Source organism: Azolla caroliniana, unplaced genomic scaffold (genome assembly GCF_043228905.1).
Source record: "Azolla caroliniana isolate FFs.n. ecotype wild unplaced genomic scaffold, voAzoCaro1.0.p SCAF_21, whole genome shotgun sequence".
NCBI lineage: Eukaryota > Viridiplantae > Streptophyta > Polypodiopsida > Salviniales > Salviniaceae > Azolla > Azolla caroliniana.
The window spans coordinates 5,769,973-5,794,090 of NW_028230456.1; the positions used below are offsets into that span (position 1 = coordinate 5,769,973).

At 37.2% G+C, this 24,118-nt stretch overlaps 3 protein-coding genes across 4 annotated transcripts; 2 read left to right on the plus strand and 1 right to left on the minus strand.

The window, feature by feature from the left end:
* Positions 1 to 812: 812 nt before the first annotated feature.
* Positions 813 to 12,224, minus strand: TPR1 (Tetratricopeptide repeat (TPR)-like superfamily protein). The gene is made up of 5 exons (XM_087336570.1): positions 11,909 to 12,224; positions 11,545 to 11,724; positions 2,053 to 2,179; positions 1,703 to 1,816; positions 813 to 1,070 (listed from the first exon to the last, which is right to left on the minus strand). The coding sequence occupies exons 1-5, from the start codon at positions 12,200 to 12,202 to the stop codon at positions 955 to 957; spliced, it is 831 nt and encodes a 276-aa protein (XP_087192696.1). The 5' UTR covers positions 12,203 to 12,224; the 3' UTR covers positions 813 to 954.
* Positions 12,225 to 14,518: 2,294 nt separating this feature from the next.
* Positions 14,519 to 18,333, plus strand: LOC147850500 (Thioredoxin superfamily protein). Its single transcript, XM_087336816.1, has 4 exons — positions 14,519 to 14,801; positions 16,771 to 16,914; positions 17,005 to 17,213; positions 17,849 to 18,333. Exons 1-4 carry the CDS (start codon positions 14,560 to 14,562, stop codon positions 18,013 to 18,015), a joined length of 762 nt encoding a protein of 253 aa, XP_087192942.1. The 5' UTR covers positions 14,519 to 14,559; the 3' UTR covers positions 18,016 to 18,333.
* Positions 18,334 to 21,386: 3,053 nt separating this feature from the next.
* LOC147850501 (uncharacterized) lies at positions 21,387 to 23,644 on the plus strand. 2 transcript variants are annotated; one of them, XM_087336837.1, is made up of 2 exons: positions 21,387 to 21,573; positions 22,176 to 23,644. In XM_087336837.1, the coding sequence occupies exon 2, from the start codon at positions 22,288 to 22,290 to the stop codon at positions 23,554 to 23,556; it is 1,269 nt and encodes a 422-aa protein (XP_087192963.1). In that variant the 5' UTR covers positions 21,387 to 21,573; positions 22,176 to 22,287; the 3' UTR covers positions 23,557 to 23,644. The 2 variants fall into 2 exon arrangements, with proteins under 2 accessions (XP_087192963.1, XP_087192964.1); XM_087336838.1 differs by having other exon boundaries at positions 22,343 to 23,644.
* Positions 23,645 to 24,118: the final 474 nt, after the last annotated feature.

The following is a 24,118-nucleotide window of genomic DNA, read 5'->3' on the forward strand; positions in this document are numbered from 1 at the left end:
ACTTACAAAATGATACTACTCCATAGTTCACCATGGGCGTCACCAAAGTCTCAATGAGATATTTCATAAGAAACTAACATTTAATTTCTCTTCCATTGCTCTCAAATGTATAGTAAGCCTTCTTTCTTTCTTCCAAGCAACAAAGTAGCACATTCATTCCATTTATAAATGTAAGGAACCTCGAGGCCAAGGAGCTTAAAGCTATCTAGTGTTTCAACCAACTCATTATCATCTGCATTGTCAAACTTTTTGTTATTGTGAGGCTTAACGATCACAACTTACATTTTAGAGTTAGTGATACTCAACTTAATATGCATGCAAATTTTTTCCAATACAATGATTTAAGTTTTCGGCATCACTCTATACTATTTGTTGAAAGCACCACATTATCTATCTATGCAAACCAATAGCATGATGACTACATTCTTAAAGGTAATTTTTATAATGCCATCTTGTTTTACAAATTTGCCAACCATTTTGCTCCAACTCTGAATGCATTAACCAAAGACAGCATGGTGAAATGGGCATCCTTGCTTCACAACAAATGTTTGTGAAGAATTTTGAAATTCCATCTCCCATATGTTTACTTCAAATTCTTTAAATTTCTTAAATACGACAAGACAGCTCATACATCTTCCATATAAAATCCAAAGTTCCCTATTCTCTCTTCATTTTCCATTTCATGATACAAACTAAATGTTTGCAACAAAAGATTCAGAACATCACTAAATGTCCAACTCTAAAATAAAGTTAATGTCCGTACAAACTAGGTAGGTGTGTGACATATCCAAAAAAAGAAAAAGAAAAGCATATATACTTCGTGGTCACTTTTGATTGAAAATATGGATCCATTATCTAAAATTATACATTTCTAATGCAATGAATCTTTTTCAAGTGAAAACAAGAATTAATGCACGCTCATCACAAGTTGATTTGGGGTGCTGCTTATATAGGTCATTTTTGGAAAGAAATTGAGTATGATCCAGTGTTTGGATCCTTTACGGCCTTAAAATTGTCCACACTCATGCCAAATCGCCCTAAAACTGAGTTTCCAAGATCTTTCAGTTTTCCTGTATAGTAAAACAAAACAATGACAATGAGAAGACCAAAAACTGTATATCATCAAGAACCCATACAATCACTGTGTTTGATTTATTGAACAGGAAAACAAAGGTTAGGTTTGCATGTGGTGAATCGAACTATTAGACAGTTATATTGGTTGTCAAGTTTAGGATTTGGACTGAAAATTAGCAACTCTATTGGCTGTGACCTGTTTATTAGTTTATTTGTAAAGCTTAGGTCATTGATTGGAGTCCCAAACAATGAGCACAAGAATAAATAAATAAATAAAAACAGAAAAAGCATAAGAAATTCTACTTAGAGCACAAGAAAGTGTACATGCAAAAAAATAAAGCAGCAGATGGCTCGCTAATTGAAACAAAGAAAAATATACAAAAAATACACAGATTTATATGGGACATGAATGTATATACTTTGATTAATACTAGGCATCATAAAACAAAGAAATCACAATGAACAAGTACACATCCTTCTTGCAACATTATGCCAGGAAGACCTAATTAGGATTGTGTGTCTCAATCAACAGAAAGGAAATGAGAACACGCATTCTTGCAGTGATAAGGTATTTTAAAAATCACATCAATGAACAAAAATACAAAATCAATTAACCATGCAGACCTACCAAGCATTTCCTCTTTGAGCTTTTCTCTTCTTTCTGCTACAATGGGTTCAAGCCTCCTTGCACTCGCAATAGCTTGCTGGTTTCCTGGATTCAACTCCACTACCTTCTTATAATCTGCAAAACAGTGAATTCTTTTAGAAACCCAATAATCAAACCATCTCTATTCTTATTTCAGAGCTGTACGCATAGGTTGTATTCAACAATGATGGATATGAAAATAACACAATTATCTTATATGCAACTTCTATAGTACTCCTTGATACCAATAAGTAGGATATAAAATGAACACAATCGCAAAACATGTGAGGATAAGAATAGGAATAACTCCAAGAATAAAGTTGTTTGCAAACCTGTCAAAGCCTCATCAAGTTGATCTAACTTTTCATGTGCTTGAGCTCTCCTTACTAAGGCTTTGACATAAGCTGGGTTAAGTTCCAAAGCCTTTGTACTTTGCTCTACTGCTTCTTTGTACTGGCTCTGAAAAATACAGCAACTTAAAGTTAGTCATTGCTTTGTCTGTTTTTATTTCATTTTCATAAAGAAGAAGAGACAGAGTGACCAAGGCAAGCCGAGAGAACTATTGGAGGCACTATTGCCCATCTCATTGGTGAGCACATGATTAGGTTTAGATGGACTTCATATACAAAGACACTCGATACCTTCAGTGAGAGTGCATGCAGACTGAATCTATTTGTTTATCATGCCATGGCAACACAAAGACCTCCAGCCTTCACAGTAATCAGTGCCAGAGATATTACCCTGTTCTGTGCGCAGCCTACCTTCGTAGAGATTCTGAGGTTCCCAGAGAACAGACATCTTGGACTTTTTCTATTAGAGCCCCAGGAAGCTACAACGGACAGTGGATTCACAAACGCTACACATACTACTTTCATCCCCATGGATACAATTTCATCACTACTATATTATCAGAGTGTATTTGGAGTTCTGACCTCAAGGATTGACCATAGACCAAGACACAGAGACCTACCAAGCATGTCTCCGCAAACAAAAAGGAGATTACAATGCAGATACTACAGTCAGGTCTATCATTACTTGACTATATGAAACAGAGGTCTGAGCTCCCAGAATAAAACGGTGAAGATGTAAAAGTTAGTCATATGCCACCATTAAAAGCAGAACCAGATACTCCATAACGCTTCTAGAAATAGACAAAGGACAGTAAGAGTTTTATGCCTTTCAAGTAGTACACGTACATATTAGAAGGAAGGGCAGTAATAACCTTCCCAAGGCTATATGGGAAACCGTATGCTTACCACAGCAAAACAAATTTATTGCATCCAGCTAGGTCCAATACAACCGGAAATGGTTAGCAAATTGGAAAGTCAAATCACACTTGGATGTGGGCATAGAAGAAAAGAAAGGGACATGATGACATAAGTCCATTTTTTACTCGGCCACATTGGAACCCTTCCATGCTAATGGTGAACAGCCCAACAGTTGCAATATCAAGCTCAACCCTTGTAATAAATGTATGGGAGATACCTTGTAGTGAATGAAGTAGATACTTAAGATATGCCACTCACTTGCCCATTATGATAGATTGATTCACAAAATGTTCTATATAATCCTCTATTGTATCTAGGGTTGATTTTATAGTTGATATAGTGTTGATTAGCATTAATTTATACTTGAGTTACATAGTTCGTGAATATCAGTGTATATCATCCCGTTAATCTTGTGTATTGCCTCTCTCTCCCTCTCTAGAAACCAAATCCCGACAATGCACAATATTTCAGATGGATAGAAACCTAGAAATGGTGAATGTCGACCCTTTAGCCTTAGACATAACACGTACATCAAAGGATCAAGGTGCGGATGCCACAAGCTTTGGCCATCATCTGCTTGAACTTGGAAGCCGACACCAGATGATCATATATAATGGCTTAGCCAAGTGGCCGGGCTCGGAAGAGCTCACATGTTTCCCACATGCAGTAGGGGACAGCACAGTTGATTACCTAATAGGACGCCCTGAAGCTACCCACATGGTTAACTCCTTCCGGGTGGCCCCATGCCCCATTGGTGCAGACCATAGCTTGCTAAAATGCGACACCTCCCACGCCACCAACTCTAGTCAACCAAACCATCACACCATAATACATTTCACGCATGAGCTCACTGACATCTACTCCCGACATGTTCAAGCCCATCTCTCCTCTTTTGATTCTTCCTTGCCTTTAGAGAACCTCACTACAAAACTCGCACACATCCTTCACTCAGCAGCAATTAGTAGCTTCCTATACACGAAACACTACAATCATAGTAGAATAGGGTCTATGCCACAGAACAAGTGGTATGATAAGGATTGTAGAGAGTTGTATAGACAACTTAAAGTGTCGTGACTTAGTGGTACTATTTCCTCAGTATAGGCTCGCAAAGAGATGCACAAGATGACACATCATAAAAGACGAGCTTGGGAAGCATCTCAATATTGGGAACTCTACCATATGCTCATGAGTAGGGACTGCGCCCTTGCATGGAAGAGACTACGGGAACCACGACCACAAACACCCATTGAGGATCCCAATATTTGGCACACATATATCGAGAGACTCTACCATGTCCCGAACCAACCACCCATTCCAATACTTTCCACACCTCGACCTACCATGGGGACACTTTTCACGATCTCTAGGGTCACGAAGGTGATAAAAAAATTACAACATAGGAAATCCATGGACCGCACAGGATTGTGAGCCGAGCATATCATATATGCTCGAGAGTGCCTAACCCCCTTTCTCACTCTAATCTTCAACCGCGCCCTCGCCGAGGGTTTTCCACCACAATGGACCATGAACACAGTGGCCCCTATACATAAAGGAGGGGACCCAATGGACTCAAATACATATAGGACCATTATAATAGGTCATACGCTCGCTAAACTATATAGTGCAATAATGGAAGCGGAGCTCAACGATTACATGGAAACATTAAGTCTTCGAGCACCTGAGCAGGCTGGCTTTAGACGAGCCTTCTCCACTATTGACCATATCTTCACACTTAGGTGCTTAATTGACCAGACGAAGGCTTGTAAGAAGAAATTATATTGCTGCTTTGTGGACTTCCGCAAAGCCTTTGACACAGTTCCTAGGTAGAGGTTGTTTGATAGACTTAAGAGCTTGGAGATACCAAATGACATGATCTGGGCCATTTATGCCCTATATGAGCAAGTCTCTAGGTGCGTAAGATGCCAAGGTGGCCTATCCGATTGTTTCATGAGCACCATTGGTGTAAAACAGAGTTGCCCCCTATCACCGACTCTTTTTGGGATCTACATTGATGAGATCACTGATTTTATTGCTCGTAAGGGAGGCAAGGGAGTAGCTATTGGGGATACCCAAGTTAGTCTCTTACTCTACGCAGACGACATTGTCTTGCTCTCGGAGTTGGAACACGACCTACAAAAGCATCTTAATGCCATAGATGACTTTTGTACATAACAAGGACTGGTAGTGAATCTAGCAAAAACTCAAGTCCTTATCTTTCATACATCATCCTGAGTTAGGAGTAAATGTCACCTAATCCTCTCTCATAAACTAGTTGAGGTAGTTGGATCATATGTATACTTGGGAGTCACTTTTAGTGCTCGCTCAGGTAAATTCTCGATGACCAAGGCACCCAAAGATAGGCTAACGGGAGGGCATGCATCCCTCTCACTCTTAGAGAGACAATGCCACTACGCATACTTTCAAGAGCCACAAACTAAGGGATGACTCTTCGACTCATTAGTGACCCCTTCCCTCATGTATGCATCAGTAGTATGGGCTCTAGGTCTACCATCTTTCATGTGGACGCAATTAGAGAGACCTTTGGTGACGATGTTAGCATGTCAACTCCGAAGCAAATCGATAGTACCACATGACATTATTAGAGCAGAGTTAAGTCTGCCCCGGATGTTAATAGAAGCACTTTTTCAAGTGGTAGTTTTTATTCATCGGATACATAGCCAACCACAAGATAGGATATCCCGTCGAGCCTTTGAGGCATCCCGATCCCTACATTTGTCCGGAGACACTTGCTCTTGGTATAGCGCTATGGTGAGTTGGTTACTTGCAAACGGCATAGACATTAATAACCTACCTCCCCTTAAGTACAACCACAGGACTAATCAAACTCTAATCTCTCATGAAGACCATAATGAAGTGATACGCCAAGAAATATGGCAAATTTACACTCGATATAAATGGATCACCCCATGAGAGCCACTCCCATCTAAAATTTTATACTATAAGGAACACTTCTTGCACTTCTCTAAGTTAGGTTTTATTACACGACCAAGATATCTAGATACATTCTTATCAAATGCTAAGGGTGGCCATTGGACAACTTAGGATATCATCTCACCAACTTGAGATTGAGAATGGTCGGGCTAATAGAGTCCCTAGAGAGGAAAGGTTATGTAGGTTATGGCATAGAGATAGAGGATAAGTATCACTTCACATGCAAGTGCCCAACTTATGCCGAGATACGGACGAAATACCAAGACATATTAGGAGCCTCTCCCACCCTCTCCAAACTATTAGATACCCCCGATGTAAAGAGACTAGGTAGGTATATCTTAGAGCTAAAACAACATAGGGAGAATAAATTACAAAGTGTTAACCATAACCCTTTTACTATTCATCAACATGTAACTAGTGTAATTTTTCAGGAACAAGGGGAGACAATGAATGTGGATACACTTACGCCGCTCGACCTCTCTCTTGAGGAAGCAGAAATGCAAAGAACAACTAAACACCCTCGGATGTCGAGCTTCAAAACAAGTCAACACGGAGTGGAAAAGATTAAGAAGATAAGGGAACATGAGCTACGTCGACTAGAAGCTATGGTTGGGGTACCTTTCACATTGGGACCACGGGCCACACCCACATTGAAACCTTTTAACCTCCCGCTTCTCTTCGAGAGACTTGGATGGAAATGAAATTAGGCCTAGTATAACATCATTTTCATTGTAGTACATGTTTTTTATATATAACATGTTTGTTATTTTACTAGAACTATTTAGCTTAAAACTCTATTTTTATTTTTATTTTTTACTTTTGATGAATGGCTAAATATCCCATTTTTTGTTGTAAACCATTTGTCTCATGGGCCAATTTTGGCCTTAGACAACGTTAATATCTCTCTCTCTCTCTCTCTCTCTCTCTCTCTCTCTCTCTCTCTCTAGATAAGGTCACATTACATAGAGAGATCCAGCAGTCTAGGAGCATGTGTAGTGAATATAGCCATACCAATATTACTATATGTTGATATTGTGCTGACCTTTGGCACTCCAGAACTACAAACACACATAGATAAAACTAAGTGACAATGTTTAACACCACACGGCATGGGTAACAAGATCCGAACCAGAATCCCCCAATATTCAATGGCTTTGGGGGCTCCCCAAACGAAGGTATTCAAGGTTGCCACTTATGCCATCAAAAAAACTTGTTGAACATGGAGATATTCATTGAAATCCAACAATGGTTCAAGACATACAGCATAAACATAAATGCACTACCCCTACTCCAATATAAACATAAATGCTGAAATCCAACAATGGTTCGAGTCACATAGCATAAACATAAATGCACTACCTCTACTCCAATATAGCTTGGATTGTCCCCATCTAAACATAACCAAAGTGGAAAAGAACTGAGTGATCAAAACCAGTATCATCAAGTTGGAAAAGTAGATAACATGGATCAGCCCCACAACATCTCTTGGTAGGAAGACGGCCCACTATAAGACCCTTTTTACAGACATCAATGATGGATTCATCATCAACCCCTCTGATATGGACATGCATCTTTCCTATGCATTGCACAATGTGATAGAGCAATTGCGAACTTCTTCACATTAGTTAAGACATTGACATAGGAAGATATGCATGACTACCTCTAGAAGAAAGAATATCCCAATTGTGTCATCAGGGAATAAAATCTAACAAACACTATGTTTGTGATTGTGTTGTTTCTAATGAAATAAGAGGGAGATACCATTGCCCGTTAAGCAAGAGTTCAGCTCACTACACAAGATAATGGAATATAAGGACTAACAAGCTTGGGGCTTTTCTTGTTAGAATTCAAGAGACACAAGGAGAAGTTGTTGAAAGACAACAACACAGCCACACAAGCTCATTAACAAAGAACAATTGCAGCTTTCTTTAGCCCCATCACTCCTATTCATGCTACAAGTCAATCACGGGCTATACAAATAGGCTCCCAACCAGGATATTGTATAGGGTTACAATAGATCGGGCAATAGCAATTTGTTGTGAACATAGGCCTTGGGCTCAGGGACCACAATCTCACCACCCTTGTCATCGATAGATAAAGGCCATTATCTCCTCCCATCACAAGTGCATTCCTTGCTTTGGAGACCTTTCCATTTTGGATCAACCTATGCTAGATACCTTTTGAAGACAAAAATTGCATTGTGTTTTGACTTGAGAATCTTAAATGTATCAATGACAAGATTCTTTAGTCGCATCTCAATTCTATTTCTATTTACTATTTTACTTAGTTACATTTATTTTGGTTTGTTGTTCTCAAAGATGAGAACATTTAAAGATATAATCTCTCATTTCGTCTTAGAAGCCATTTTGGCCTCTTAAAAGACATTAATCTTTCTTTCTTTCTTTCTTGATTTCTATCTATCTCTCACTCACTTTGACATACATTACATAGTTCTATTTTACCTCCAAAGATGATAATAAAATCTATCTATCTCTCTCCCTCTCTCTAATACATGCACACATAGCACATACAATCTAACTAATCTTTGTTGTGTATATAGTGGATCCTCTATATACAAACTACTTAGTCCTTTACACAACATAGATCTGAGTTGGAGTACAATTGAAGGCAAAGTATTACTCAATATTGTGAAAATTACTGAGTCCTTTAAAAAAGAAACAGGGTTCAGTTGAATATCGAGCAGAAAAAGTGGATGTGTAACCTATGTTGCCAATAATAACAAAAATAGAAGAACGCATCACCTTGGAATCCATCTGGCATTGTTGCAAAATACGATGTTGTATTAGCTTTCAAGAACTCCTTATACAAATGAAACCATCATCAACAACACCAGAAATACTCTTTGCTTGTATATGATTAGGAATCGGCAAAGCAGCGGCTTCAGCCACGGCTTGCAAGCTCAGTATGACTTCAACCCCCGATTTCCAGCTCAGCTTGGGGACGGCTCAAGTTGCTCACCCTTGCCTCCTTCCTATTCCCATTTCCCACACAACTCAAGCCATTAACGCATTTGCTCAAGTCAACTCCGGTGCCACATGGCTTCAGTTCAAGCAGCTTAGGCTTGGTCAGCTCAGCTCAGCTCAAGCTTTGCTCTTTTCAATCGACTTGGAGCCAAGATGCTTGGGTCAAGGATCCCCAAGTCAAGCTGAGCCGCCAAATTTCTATATCTGATCATAGAACAAAACTCATGGAAGTTCAAATTCGTGAAATCATCAACTAGCTTAGTTTCCATTTCAGATTTTATATTTCCATTCGCCTCAAAGAAGATCTCAATGAGTTAAAACTATTTTGTACTGACAAAGGTTTGTCAATAAACATGGATAAAACTAAAGTGATGGTGTTCAACACCACTCAAGCATGGGTAACCAGATCAGAACCAAAATTCTTCTTGGGCGAGGAAAAGGTGGAATAGACATGCTCCTACACATACTAGGAGTAACATTTACAAGGCCTAGGTTCTCTGTACAGGAGGCTGCTTGTGCCTCACTTTCTCGTGGATATACAACCCTTGGTGCTCTCGAGAGGCAATGTGCACATTTGCAGTTCCAAGAGCCACAAACGAAGTTGTGGTTATTTGATACACTTGTCACACCAACTCTTCTCTATGGAGTAGAAACGTGGGGACCGAGTCTTAACAAGGTGAATCATTGGAAAGATTTAGAGAGACCACTAGTGTCAATGATTGCCTGCATGATCAGGAGCAAAGCATCGGTGCCCCATGATATAATCTAAGCAGAGATGGGATCAGCACCTATAATCACCGTGGCATTGTTCCAATCAATGACATGTATCCAACGCCTTTGGGAGCTCCCGAAACAAAGGTACCCAAGGGTGGCACTTATGTCATGAAGACAACTGGCTGAAAATGGAGACATTCATTGTTGGTATGCTGAAATGCAGGAATGGTTCGAGTCACATGGCATGAGTATGAAGCACTACCCCCATTCCAATATAGCTTGGACTCTCCCCATCTAAATATGACCAAAGTGGAAAACAATAGAGTGATCCGAACTGATATTATTAACTTGGAAAACAAGATAACATGGATCAGCCCCAAAATTTCACTCGGTACGAAGATGGCCCACTATAAGACACACTTCTTACACACACATCAAAGGATGGATTCATCATCAGGCCACCTTATATGGACATACATCTATCCTATGCGCAGCGCAATGTGATAGGGCAACTGCGAACTTCATTACATCAGTTACAGATTGAGGAAGGCAGATATACACGAATACCTCTAGAAGAAAGAATTTGCCAATTGTGTAATCAAGGAGTGGAATCCAAGAACACTATGTTTGTCACTGTAGTGTCTTTTATGAAATAAGAGGGAGATACCATTGGCTCTTTAAACAATACTTTGGCCCACTACGCATGGTAATAGAATGAGGACCAACGGTGCCTAGGATTTTTCTTGCTAGAGCTGAAGAGACATCGGGAAAAGTTGTTGAAGAATACAGCCACACAAGCTCATCCACAAAGAACAATCACAACTTTCTTTAGCCCCATCACTCCTACTAATGCTACGAGCCAATCAAGGGATACACAAATGGACTCCCGACCAAGACATAACAAAGGGGTTACAATAGATCGGGTAACAACAATTTGTCGTGCACGTAGGCCCCGGCCCCATGGACACGTCCGCAACACCCTTATCATCGACAGATAAAGGCCATTATCTCCCACCATCGCAGCTACTTCCCTCACTTTGGAGACCTCTCCATTCTAGATCGACCTATGCTAGAGAGATCTTCCGAAGACAAAAGTTACAATATATCTAACTTGAGAATCTCACATGTGCCAAAATCCAGATTCCCTCATTTGTTTTTATCTTATTTACTTCTATATTTACTGAGTAATAGTTATTCTATTTTGAATTGTTGTTCTCAAAGACGAGACAACACTTAAGATGCAATCTCTTGTTTGGTCTTATAGACCATTTTGGCCTCTTAAAAGACATTAATATATCTTTCTTCTTCTTTCTTTCTCCTCCAATTCATCTATCATGCAGCTTCTCTGCTTTAGGTCCATTCGATCAGTTTACTTGATGGACTCCAATGAGCAATAATACAATTCCAGTGGTTACATATTTGGACTCCAATGGGCAATAATAAAATCTCTCTCTCTCTCTCTCTCTCTCTCTCTCTCTCTCTCTCTCTCTCTCTCTCTCTCTCTCTCTCTCTCTCTCCAACGGGCAACAACACAATTCCTGTGGTTCCATATTTGGATTCCAACGGGCAATAATAAAATCTCTCTCTCAACCCTAATAAACCATGGGTTACACCCCATCTTACAGATCGTAATCATTCTCCCATAGACCTTCAAAATATATCTATCTATCTATATTAGTAAATTCCTTGAACATCAAGAGTCACAACTCAATTCCTCGCATCAATGTAAAAATGTTTCACTTTTGGTACCATTGATCATATTTGACCTCCACAGATGAGAATAAAAACTCTCATTTACCATCATCATCTCTCTGGAATGTGATGTCTTTTGAAGACATTACTATAACACTTTATTACAATCGAAACTAATCCACAAAAAATATGCATTCAGATAAGAAAGATTTACCAGTTGCAAATAACACATAGCAGAGTTGGAATAACACATTGAACGAATCTCTTTACTGCTTTCCTCCTCGGGAGCAACCTCCAACACAGTCTTATAACATACCAATGCTTCATCATATTTTCCAGCCGCATATAATTGGTTCCCTTCAGATTTAGAGGCATTTGCTTGCGACAACGCCCTCTAAGAGGAAAAGAAATAGAACAGGAAACAGCTGACAAAAAGCTTAACCTTTGTTAATTTGAACATGCAAATAGTTATGGGTGTGCATATGCGTATGCACATATGTGCATCATACATACATGGCCATGTATATGGACACATTGGTTCCAACTTCGATCAGTTATTTCAGTTGATGAGCTCTTACCTGTGTTTGTTCCTCTTCGGTCATGGCGTCTTCGAAGCTTTCTTGCAGCTTCGAACCCCGAGAAGGCTTGGCACCATCGCCTTCATCGTCTCCATCGCCTTCACTCGCAGTCTCCCAATCATCATCCTCTTGTTTTCTATGTCCAACAATATCTGGATCTCCTCTGTCTCCTCCAACTGAAATACCAGGCTCACGGCTCTTGCTTGCATCGGAGCAGTTGCTTGTCTTCTTAATTCCTTCATCTTCTTCTGGTTTTGGGTGCTCTTCTAGAGCAGCAGGCTCTATGATCACCATGCTTGCTTGTTTCTCTTCTGAATTTTGATTCCTCTGTAGAAAGGCAGGAACTAATAATATGGTCGCCCTGCTGTGTTCACACCTATCCCGCCCCTCGGACATTCCGATGCCTTCCCCCCGACACGCGTTTCGACACGATATTAAAGTTATCAGACACCACCAGAATATATCCCCCAGGGCTTTCAAAAACTTCAAGAATATGCTAACATATTCTACATGTGTATATATATATATATATATACATATATATATATATATATATACATATATATGTACATATGTACATATTCTATTATATCCTGACAAATGTCTAAACTATTGGCACCCTATTTCTTGTGGCTAACCACCTCTATATTATGACGTGATAAACGTTGTAGGCTCATATTCTATGATATCCTGGCATATGTCTAAACTATTGCCACAATATTGACACCCTGTTTCTTGAGGCTAACCACCTCTATATTATGACATGATAAGACAGCGTTTTTAGCTATACAGATAAACATGTCCTTGGAAAAGCTTTGTTGTGACTCATCCCCATGCCAAATAACGTTGGTTTGGTGAAACTGGAGTGATTAGGAGTAGGGTTTAGTGATTCGTCTAATAACTTGGATGAATTACAAGCTAGGATTGTATGAAGTGTAGTCACAAAAAAAGTGTGTGTAGTAGGAGTCGGCAACGGCCTGGCTCAAGCTTGAACCGAGCCATTCAATTGTTTTTAAATGATTTGGCAGTTTAGTGGTTTGGTTCAGTTCGTTTTAAGCTTGAACTTCCTTAACTGGTTTGGGATGGTTCAAGCCAAACTGAACCGTTTTGGGGTAAACCAGTTAAGGCCAATTGGTTTGACTAAATTGGCTCCTACACCGGTTAAGCCTTAACCTATATTAGGAGTTGCTTTGGTTCAAGTTTGAAAACTCCCAAACCGTTGTTGACTCCTAACACTGTGTACACCAACATAGCAAACAAAAGAGTGGGGAGTAGATGATTTGATTTTGAGGTGTATTATTGAATGTGGCATTGGGTTTCTTTTGTCACGAACAAAGTATCAAAAGTATGTTCGACCTTCCTTGTTCCTCGTTAACTTGAATTCTCGTCACTAACGAGACTTTGGAATGGAATGGATATAGTGCCTCAATAAATATTTGCATTCTTGATTCCCTTTTCTATAAATATTACAACAAAGCATGGGTTAGGGTTAGGTTTGGACATTTGGCATTTGTGATTCCCCCTTCTTTATAAACAATACAAGAAAGCATGGCCTAGGGTTATGTTTGGAAAAACTTTGCCATGTGCAATAAGAAATCATCGAGCGAAACTTAACATAAAAAAGCATACAAGACTGACATTATGTACATGGACATATCGAGGAATCAATGGTTTGTATGTTTGCAAACCCACAAGAACAAAAAAAATACTTTACCGAAAAGATTGATATATTTGTACACATATGTGTGTATGTACATCACATACATACATACATACATACATGCATATATGTACACATATACATACATACATACACACATATATACATGCATATATGTACACATATACACACATACATACATACATACATATATGTACACATATACATACATACATATATGTACATATATACATACATACATATACATATACATACATACATACATACATACATACATACATACATACATACATACATACATATATGTATATATATTCTACCCATGAGAACAAGAACATATATATATATATATATATATATATATACATACATACATATATGTATGTATATATATTCTACCCATGAGAACAAGAACATATGTATATATATATACATGCATATATGTACACATATACATACATACATATATGTACATATATACATACATACATATACATATACATACATACATACATACATACATACATATATGTATATATATTCTACCCATGAGAACAAGAACATATATATATATATACATACATACATACATATATGTATATATATCCTACCCATGAGAACAAGAACATATGTATATATATATACATACATACATACATATATGTATTATGTATATATATTCTACCCACGAGAACAAGACATTTTGCCACACCTTTTGCTTTTCTTTTTCTTTTTCTTCCAAAAAACACACATTTTGCTTTTGCTTTCTTCAAATAAACCCAACAAAAAGCAAGCTTTGATATTCAGAGATTTATTCAGGCTACCGGATAATCCTCCCTGCAGAAGAAAGAAAGAAAGAAAGAAGGATTTTACAAGAGAAGGGTTCAGATCTAATCTACCGCGAGAGAGGAGCAGTATCAGAAGCAGCAGACAAGCAGAAGACTGTTAGAACCAGAGAGAGAGAGAGAGAATGGGTGACCATTTCGTGTATAAAGACGTGGAGGGCACCACCACAGAATGGGATGACATACAAAGGAAGCTTGGCAACTTCCCTGCCAAGGAAAAGCCCTTCAAACCTCCTGCTTGGACCCCTCCCTCCGCCGAAAATGCTCACAAAGACGAAGATTGGATCGATGAGAAAACCGAAGAAGAATTACTCGACCTCGAGGATGATGCCACTCTCGATGATGATCGATTCCTCGAAGAATACAGGTTGGATCTCTCTCTCTCTCTCTCTCTCTCCAAAGATAGAGATCTCGAGGATTAATTAGATAGAGGAGAGAAATTAGTGAAGAATAGAACGAGAGAAAGAAAAAGTTGCACTAATGTCTTCGAAGAGAAACCATAGTGTTTTTCAAGACACAAAATTGTTGCAATCATGATATTATATGATATCTCATCAACACTATGAGAGCTGAAACCTAAACAACAAGATAATCTTGAGGTTATTACAGGGAAGAAGCAAATTTTGAAGAAAACACTTATTAATGGGTTTGAGAAAATGGAAGAGAGATGGAGAAATTCAATCAATCATAGAAACCATCACATGGCAGAGAACAGACAAATTCACAAATCATTACCAATGGATATTCAAATGGTGACTGGAGAGGGTACATTGTCCTGGTGTTTAGACAAAACTAATTTAGCAAATGTTTATTAACCTTTATTTGATGTTGTGGAATTCATTTATTAGGAGATATACTTCAGTAGTTCGAACATTGTATTATATAAAGCCTCTTAACTTCATCAAAATTCAAACTTTGCAAGTAGAAATTACATTAAATGCTGGAATTCATTTATTAGGAGATATACTTCAGTAGTTCGAACATTGTATTATATAAAGCCTCTTAACTTCATCAAAATTCAAACTTTGCAAGTAGAAATTACATTAAATGCTGGAATTCATTTATTAGGAGATATACTTCAGTAGTTCGAACATTGTATTATATAAAGCCTCTTAACTTCATCAAAATTCAAACTTTGCAAGTAGAAATTACATTAAATGCTGGTTTGGTTGGTGTACTGCTTTCATTTGGATGTATAGATGTGTAGAACTTGGTGTTCATGCAGAAAAGCAAGTGCAGAACATGGGGTTCAGTCGTGATTCTCTATTTCTTTATGGATATTTTACCATGATAATTGCAGATAAAATCTCATACATGACTGCATCACGATTCAGAATCTAGCCATGATTTCAAATTAAGCATAAAGACAAATACAGAGCATCAATTGATGAATTATATGTCAAATTACGTATCATATAAATGCTAAGAGTGATTCATAAAAGAAGTCAATGTTACAAAGGTGGTGGTGAGTCATGATGACTACTACTAGGAACCATGCTGATGGTTGCATAGCTGAATAAAAAGATACAAATCATGATCCCATTAAATCCCAGTAGAATAAAAAATATACAATCATAATGCATTCTAAGCATCTGTCTCGTTGAGCTCTGTAGATGACTGGCAAAGAAGAAAGAAAAACATCGTTGATTAGCCACCTCTCAAAAAAAAGAGAAGATTAAGCATCAATCATGCAGAATTTTCGGATGCAAGTTCACATTTGCAAAAAGAAGAAACAGATAGACATTAATGTGGTTGAATTTGCAATATGTGTCATGTGGATGATGTAAGACCAAGAATGGCAACTTCGTTGGCCAATCAAAACGGGCTAGTCATATACCTGTAGGATTTTGTAAACACATGGGACACCATTATTTGCGTTTTGAACCTCATCATAGATGTAGAGAAAAAATTGAACTGCAAGTGGTTTTCACAATTGCGACAAGCTGTTGCCCAAAAGTTGGAGTTTGAATTTGATGCTTTCATTAACAGAAAACCTAGTATGGATTCTAAAACTTTATGAATGATTCAAAGTTTTGAACAAAATTGTGCTCTGGCCTAGAGAAATATGATTCTATTGTGATTTCTTATGACTTCAAATTATTATGGATTGAAATTTGGCCCCACTAATCACAAATACATAAATACCTCAAACAGGGCCTCATGACCCAATGGTTCTCTTTACTGTACAATTCTCATGGATCTACACCACACCTCAATATCAAGCCTCTGATGTTTGCTCAAATCTTAATGGATAACACATGAATTTGAAATTTGTTGGATCTTAACTTAATAATGATGGACAGAAAAAAATTAGTTTGCCATTGTCTAATTGTCAGGAAAAAACGACTAGCAGAGCTGAAAAACCTTAACAGCAAACCACGTTTCGGATCGGTGCTTCACATTGTGGGTGCAGATTTCATACGTGAAGTATCCAATGCTTCACCAGATGTTTGGGTGGTTGTACATCTATTCAAAAATGGGTATATGCTTGCTCCCTTCAAACTTCTTGGTTTATATATATTGTTTCTATGGTTGATTGTTTATGTGAATTGAGTTTGGAATCATTCCAGGATTCCAGATTGTGAGTTGTTGGGTTTATGCTTTGAAGAACTAGCAAGAAAGTACACAGGAACCAAATTCGTAAAGATTATCTCCACAGAGTGTATTCCCAATTATCCTGATCGGAACGTGCCTACAGTTCTAATCTACAATCAGACGAATGTTAAGGCAACATTAGTAGGTCTGCATAATTTTGGAGGTCGTCGATGCACACCTGAAGGTATTTAACATGATTTCACCTATTAAGTTCATGTTTTACATGGTTAATCTTTGAAATACAACTGCCAGGATTTATGATACGTCTATTATGCATATTAGACTGATTATATTTTGCATTCAAACTTTAGAAATTCATGGAAAATGCTTTATTTGACTGTTGCTGAGTTTGAGTGTACAGGTCTTCCTAATCATTTTTATGTTCGATCTTCCAAATAAAAATGACAGAATTTTTACTTTCTTGAGTATCAGACTGGTTATATGTCATTCAAACTTTTCAGCAAAGTCATGGGAAATGCTTTCTTTTAGCCATAAGGGTTATTGGGTATGAGCTCTGTAGGTTTGTTGCAGCTGTTCTTGAACATTTTTTGATGCATCCTTTGGATGTCTGTGATGCCGCATTAATTTCTGAAATTATCTTCGACATAAAGTTGATCTTGTGATAAGATAAACTCAAAACTTCAACTGGCATTAAACCTATTCAGTATCTGGCAATCTTACATCAGCTTTGCCTAATATTTAAAGTGTTGCTATATATGTACAGAACCTTAATATTTGTAGTCTAACAGAGGTTTGCTGGTTATGCAAGCTGCCCTTTTTTAAACTTATGATCCATCACCTTTTTCTGTGTTAATACAGACGTTGCTTTCACCTTATGTCAATACGGTCCAGTGCTTGTGGGTAGTGGTGAAGATGCAGAGACAAGCAAAGAAGATGTTGCTGATAGAGTCAGAAAAGCATTTCTTGAGAAAATCGTCTTGACTCGCGAACAAGAAGATCATGATGAATCAGATGATGAAGATTGAATCTCCAGATTGTTTAAGCATGCAGTATTTTTTTCATACTGGAGAGATAGAGTTTTTTACGAGTTCATTACATAATATGTAAATGTGGCTGAGCAAGGTTATTCACTTGTTTTCTAGAGTGGTTTTTACTATGGACAAGCACACAAATGAGGAGTTGTTTGCTTTTTGCAACTGATTTTTGTACCATATAACTATTCTCTCAGGAGGGAAGAGTGTTACTTCTGAACACAGTGAATGTTTTCAAAGAAAAGGTGCGCCCAAAATAAAATTTGTAGGGTTGCTGGTGAGGTTCAAATCACAAGGTTTTGATTGATCTCATTGAACACCTTCTGGTGATTGGTGAAGTAAGGAAGATTGAGAATTTTTGAAAGGAACTTGCCGTCTTATTATGCACTAAACTTTATTAGAATGGTGGAATCCTATGAAGGTGAGCATGCATGGGTTTAGGGTTTCCAGTAGTAGACAACCAAGTAAATTTCTATGCTGAATTAGGTTTTAAGGGAGATCTCCATTACCATTGGCATTCATCTGCATCTTGCTCATAACAAATGATATCATAGACATTACTTGGGGCGCATAAGAATCATTTGCATGCCATCCTTGAAGAATATTCACGTCTATTACATTTCAATGTGTTCATGACTGCATTGTCATAGTGTCGGTAAAGATTTTATTAAGCATTCCATTGAGAGTATATTGAGATTATTCAATCTGTAATTGAATGGATTATGAATGCATATTGTCCCCGTGGAACACAACAACTTCAAAATGTGGTGATATTATTTTGATTCATTATATACCTTTCAACATAGTTATTTATATTTGTATGTCATCAAAAGTTGGTCCCTTCTATGGACAATACCAACAATGGTTGCAAGGCTTGGTGATACAACAATATTCTTGAAAATACAATTGTGGTGGGAAACCATGTTCTCAAGCCGTGATCTGAAATTTGATAATTTGTTTTGTCTATGCATTTCCATGGTTTTTGAAATGTGATCTGCATAGACTTCGAAAAAATGTTGCATATGCTTGATACTGTGTATAAACCTACTTCTCCCAAGTGTTTTAGAAAACCTGAACATAAAACCTCATAAGCTCATTCCCACGCATATAATTACTATCGTTGATCAACTAACACTCTATTTGTTTTCATGGACGCATTTGTATCATGAATGGTTTGAACCAAATCTCATAAGAAAAGTAAAAAACTAAGAGAAATTGACAAGAGTTCATAAGTGCATGATGCTCAATGTGTTTAAACACATACATTGGTTTATTTAACATTGATATCTAAGGAAATCCATATTAGAAACAATGCTACATGATTAAGAAAAAGAATGAAAAATAAAGACATCACATCATATTCAACAACCCTATGAGATTATGCACAATCTCTATCCAAATTACTGAAATTACCCGTTTTTTGATAAGGTGGAGTGGTTTTACTCAACACCAAAGTATTTATTTAAGTTGATAGTTAGAATTTAGAAAAATATAGGGGATCTGTGGTATATCTTGTATGTTTCGTCTTATGGAGTTTTCTAATACTAATGTAGTATCTTTTTTTGGAAAAAAAAGACATCACATCATAGAGTACAATGTGACAATGTCGCCTTTATACATCGTTTAAGAAACTTTAGACGCCTTCATAGACTATTGCTTGTGGCTTTATTAGGTTGCCTTCTTGAACTTGTAAACATAAAATATGCAAGTATAATGACAAAATAAGTCTTGAGCAATGGGTTTACTAGTTTTCATGATAAAGTCTATTCATGTTTGCTAGTTTAGTTTAAGAAAATGTTTACTAGTGGTGTACCCCTAAAATTGGTTTTACAAAATTGACATTGATAATGTTGAGGAAATAATACCATTGCCCTTTTACAAAAAGCAAATGCATCGTAAGATTATAAAAAACAACCCACATATATCATAATATTATGAAAAGAAAAGAAAAACATAAAGGTAGAACATTTAAAATTATGGCAACGACCTTTAATAACAATAAAACATGTGTTATTGTTCCCCTTTCACTAGGTTTTTGCTTAGGGAGTCAAAACTATGACCTTTGCATTGTATAAAGTCATGTTTGGCTACCTTTGGTATTAGGGTTTGTGGTACAATTGGAGTATGTGAGATTGGTTCTCGTTTCATGTTGTCCATGGAGTACCACAAGAAGTATGTAGATTGCTAGGAAACTTAAGTTGCCAGTTCTCGTAGTTGAGCTCTTCAAGCTACATTTATGCCTTTTGTAGTCTTATACAACACCTTAGAGGGGTTTACCTTATAATAAAAATCCTCATTATTATAGTACGGTTAGGAAGGTTTTTTGGGTATCGTTGTGTTAATTTAATATCTATACTAATTTAAGTAAAAATAACAATCGCGTTCGGTTGTAAAGGGGATTTCACAAATGTTTGTGAATACACTATTTTGAATTCTAATTGACGAGAAAGTACCTACCATCCTTAGCTTTAGCCACTCATTCTTGACATTGCAAAAACATCTCAAATAAAGGAAAAATGAAAAGCAAACAACATCGCTTCCCTCCTACATTTTACTATCACTTTCTTTGCTAAATGGAAATTTTCAAGATATTGCAATTGTGTTCCATTGTACTACCTCTTATAGACGTTGTAAACATACGACACTTCTTATCACTTTCTTCGCTTCGCAAAAAGCTTCCAAGTTATGACACACTCTTGCTACTGTAAAATGCAGCGCCTCAGTGAAAGGTGGCGGTAACAAGACATTGGCACTCTTATAGGGTTAAGAAGACACTCATGTAGGGTTAAGAAGATGAAAAACGAGACATTACAAGCTACAAGTCGTGATCATATTATTTAAACAGGAGGCCGCAACGTGTTTAGGGCGGGAGGTGGTGGTAAGAGATTGGTTGGTCATATATAATATAGGATTAAGAACGCGAAAAGCAAGACATCGCGTGTAAGGCAGGGCAAGTCATGGTCATATTGCAAAGAGAGAAACGAGAGAGACGTTACATGTGCAAAAGCCGAGAGTGCTTTCGGGAAGAAAATACATACATATGTACATATATATATATATATATTAATATGGTTAAGAGAGGAAGGGGGGAGAGTTGGGATTGAAATTTGAACACATGAGGGAGAGAGTAAAAGAACAAAAAAATAAAACAGAGTGTGTGTAATGAGATATGTATGTACACATACATATAATGTATACATATGAAAAAGAGAAGTCAATATAACATACATACATACATACATATATATGTATACATATATACATATACATACATATGTATATGTATACATATATATGTATTATGTATATATATATATATATGTATATATGTATAAGAATAGACAGGGGAGATGCAATAATAGCATAAAGATATAGACAGGTTGGAGGTCTGCATGATGATGAAGAGGAAGGATATTAAGGAAAAGAAGAGGAGAGGAGAGGTGTGTAAAGAACAGAACTGAAGGTAATGCTTCATTTGGGGTTCTGGGAAAGAAATGGAATGGAATGGAAGAAAATGAAGCATAGCAGAACCTCATTCCTCTCCTCTGCAAGGTAAGTTTCTTCTTCTTTTTTCCAGACTCTAAAAGAAAAAAAGAAAAAAACTGAGAACAGCATTTGAGGTTTTCTCTGTGATATGTGGTTTTTCATTAGTGGTTAGGGTGTGGCAGAAAGAAGAGATGGTCTTGAGCTTTTGGATTTATTTATTTTCTTTTGGGTTTAACATCGAAGGATTAATCTTTAAATTAAACTTTCAGGCGTTCGTGGTCATCCCTGTGATACTTACTGTTTATTCTATTTGTACGATTTACAGACATTTTTCTCTTATATTTCTGACACTGTTGACCATACTTTGAGTGATCAAATTTGATGGAAAAAGGAAACTTGTGTTCTCCCTGAGAGTGGAAACATTGGTATAAGTGCATGGTCTTTGGATTGATCAAATTTGGTTCAAAAGTCCACTCTCTCAGAATGAAAACACGCCATAAATGCACCCTTGGCCTTGCTTAGAATGATCAGATTTGATGGAAAAAAATCCATGATTTTCTTGAAGAGCGGAAACATGGTGTAGATGCACAATTTAAATCTTTAATTCTGGTGAAAATTTCTCTCTCAGAATAAAAAACACGATATAGATGCATACTTTGAATGTGTAGATATTGTGGGAAAATTTGTGATTACATCTGCACTCATGCTTGTGAGTGATCAAAATCATGTGGAAATTCATTCTTTGGGAATGAAGACATAGCATTGATTATATGCTTTTGAATGAGTAAATGTATCAGAAATGAGAGTGCAAACATGCTGTGTCATACTGTACCAGATGCTGAACCCAATGGAAACACAAAGACGAGCAAAATGTTGAGAGCAATGGAAAGCATAAATGATGAGTTCAAAGAAAAGTGCATTCATCCTAGCTATGAATCATATCCATTAAATCATACAAGACATTATTCCAAGAAAACAAGCTTTCGAACATCAACGAACACTCAAGTAGATAGATCAGAGGAGACAAAGACAGAACATCTTATCCAGCCAGAGGAATCACAGGATGTATATGGCAAGACGATGAAATTAGTGCTGGCAAATCCAAGTCTAAGATGTAGAAACTCAAGCAGTTCAGATGAAACTAACAAGATCAATCAAGACCTTGAGAATTTTGATTTGAATATGGGAAATGAATTTGGTCGTCTTCTTTATGCAATCGATGTTGTAACAAAGCAAGTTGAGATAGCCTTTGAAGGATTGCATGAAATGGTTGATAGTATCCAGAAGAATCTCGTAGAAAACAATGATTCTGATAAGATAGGGTTAAGAAGTCGTTTCAGTCATCATCAAAACCAAAGTTGTGTGATGTTATCACCATCTACTGGAAGTTTGTGTTCTCTTAAAAGATCCACTGAGATGGCTAGAGAAGGAATTAGGATGTTAACAAGTTTATTGTTCCTAGAGAAAGACTCAGAAGTTATGGACTTTCAAAATAGGGAAGATAGGGTTTGGATAATGAAACCATATCTGGGTAGTCCTGTTTTTGAGAGATTTTCGCATACAAAACATGGCTTGGAACATTGCATTTCCATGATATTATTCAAGGCTTCAAATATTCCTGCTTGGACACAAAGAGTAATAGTTAGCAGCTCAGATTCAAAAATGTCAAGAAAGGAGAATGAAGAATTCCAGTTTGAAAGGTTTTGCAAGAAGGGGAGGAAAGCATTAGAAATATTTGCAGGATGGGAGGAGGAGAAATGGTCCGAACCTCTCAAGATCCAATTCATTAGTACTTCTAAACATGTTTGGGAGCTACAAAGCGTAATTGCTACCACTATGCGCATTCATCAAGTTGAAATCCTTCATCCTGATCCAGATTCGGAGTTTGATGAACTAACAATGGATGCAATGAACTATGTTTCAAATGGGTTTTTCCTACCCTTGGTCCAATTCACTGTTTTCCATGGCTTTAAAGTTGATGGATCTATCCTCATCAAACCCCAAGTTTATCTCCATGTACAAAAAGAAAATAATTCTTTTGTTCCTTAGTTGATGTGATTGAAGTCGATTTATAGTAGCCCAATGACAGTGTTTTGGTTGATTATTAAGCCCTTCTAGCTGATGGCAATTTTGTTGTGATAGTTTTAGTTAGGTTCCTATGCCAGATTTCTTTGGTGCTCCTAAAATCAATGCAGTGCTAGGCCACCTTATATATGAATGTTTAGGAAGTTATTTCACATGAAAGGAACTTAGATTTGTTGCAGGTAAAAATATATTGCATGAAATCTTTTCTAGTTTATGTAAAAGACGCCCGTGAAGGTTTTTAAAGCTTCTCTATTCAAACATGCTAGAAGATGAGATTGGCTAGGCACATCACATAGATAGCAGTCAGTCTCCTGTGAATGTTAACAAGATATCTATTTATTTATCCTACTTTTGCAGAACATTCATCTCCAACATAAGATCTTAAACAAATTTCGATTTATTTGAACTCCTAACATAAGACCTCTTTCTTCAATATTTGATCATGTTTTATCTTTTAGTCACATTGCATCTGCGAAATTTCAAAATTAGCAGAGAGTCCTTTGAGTATATGAAACAAGATATAGGT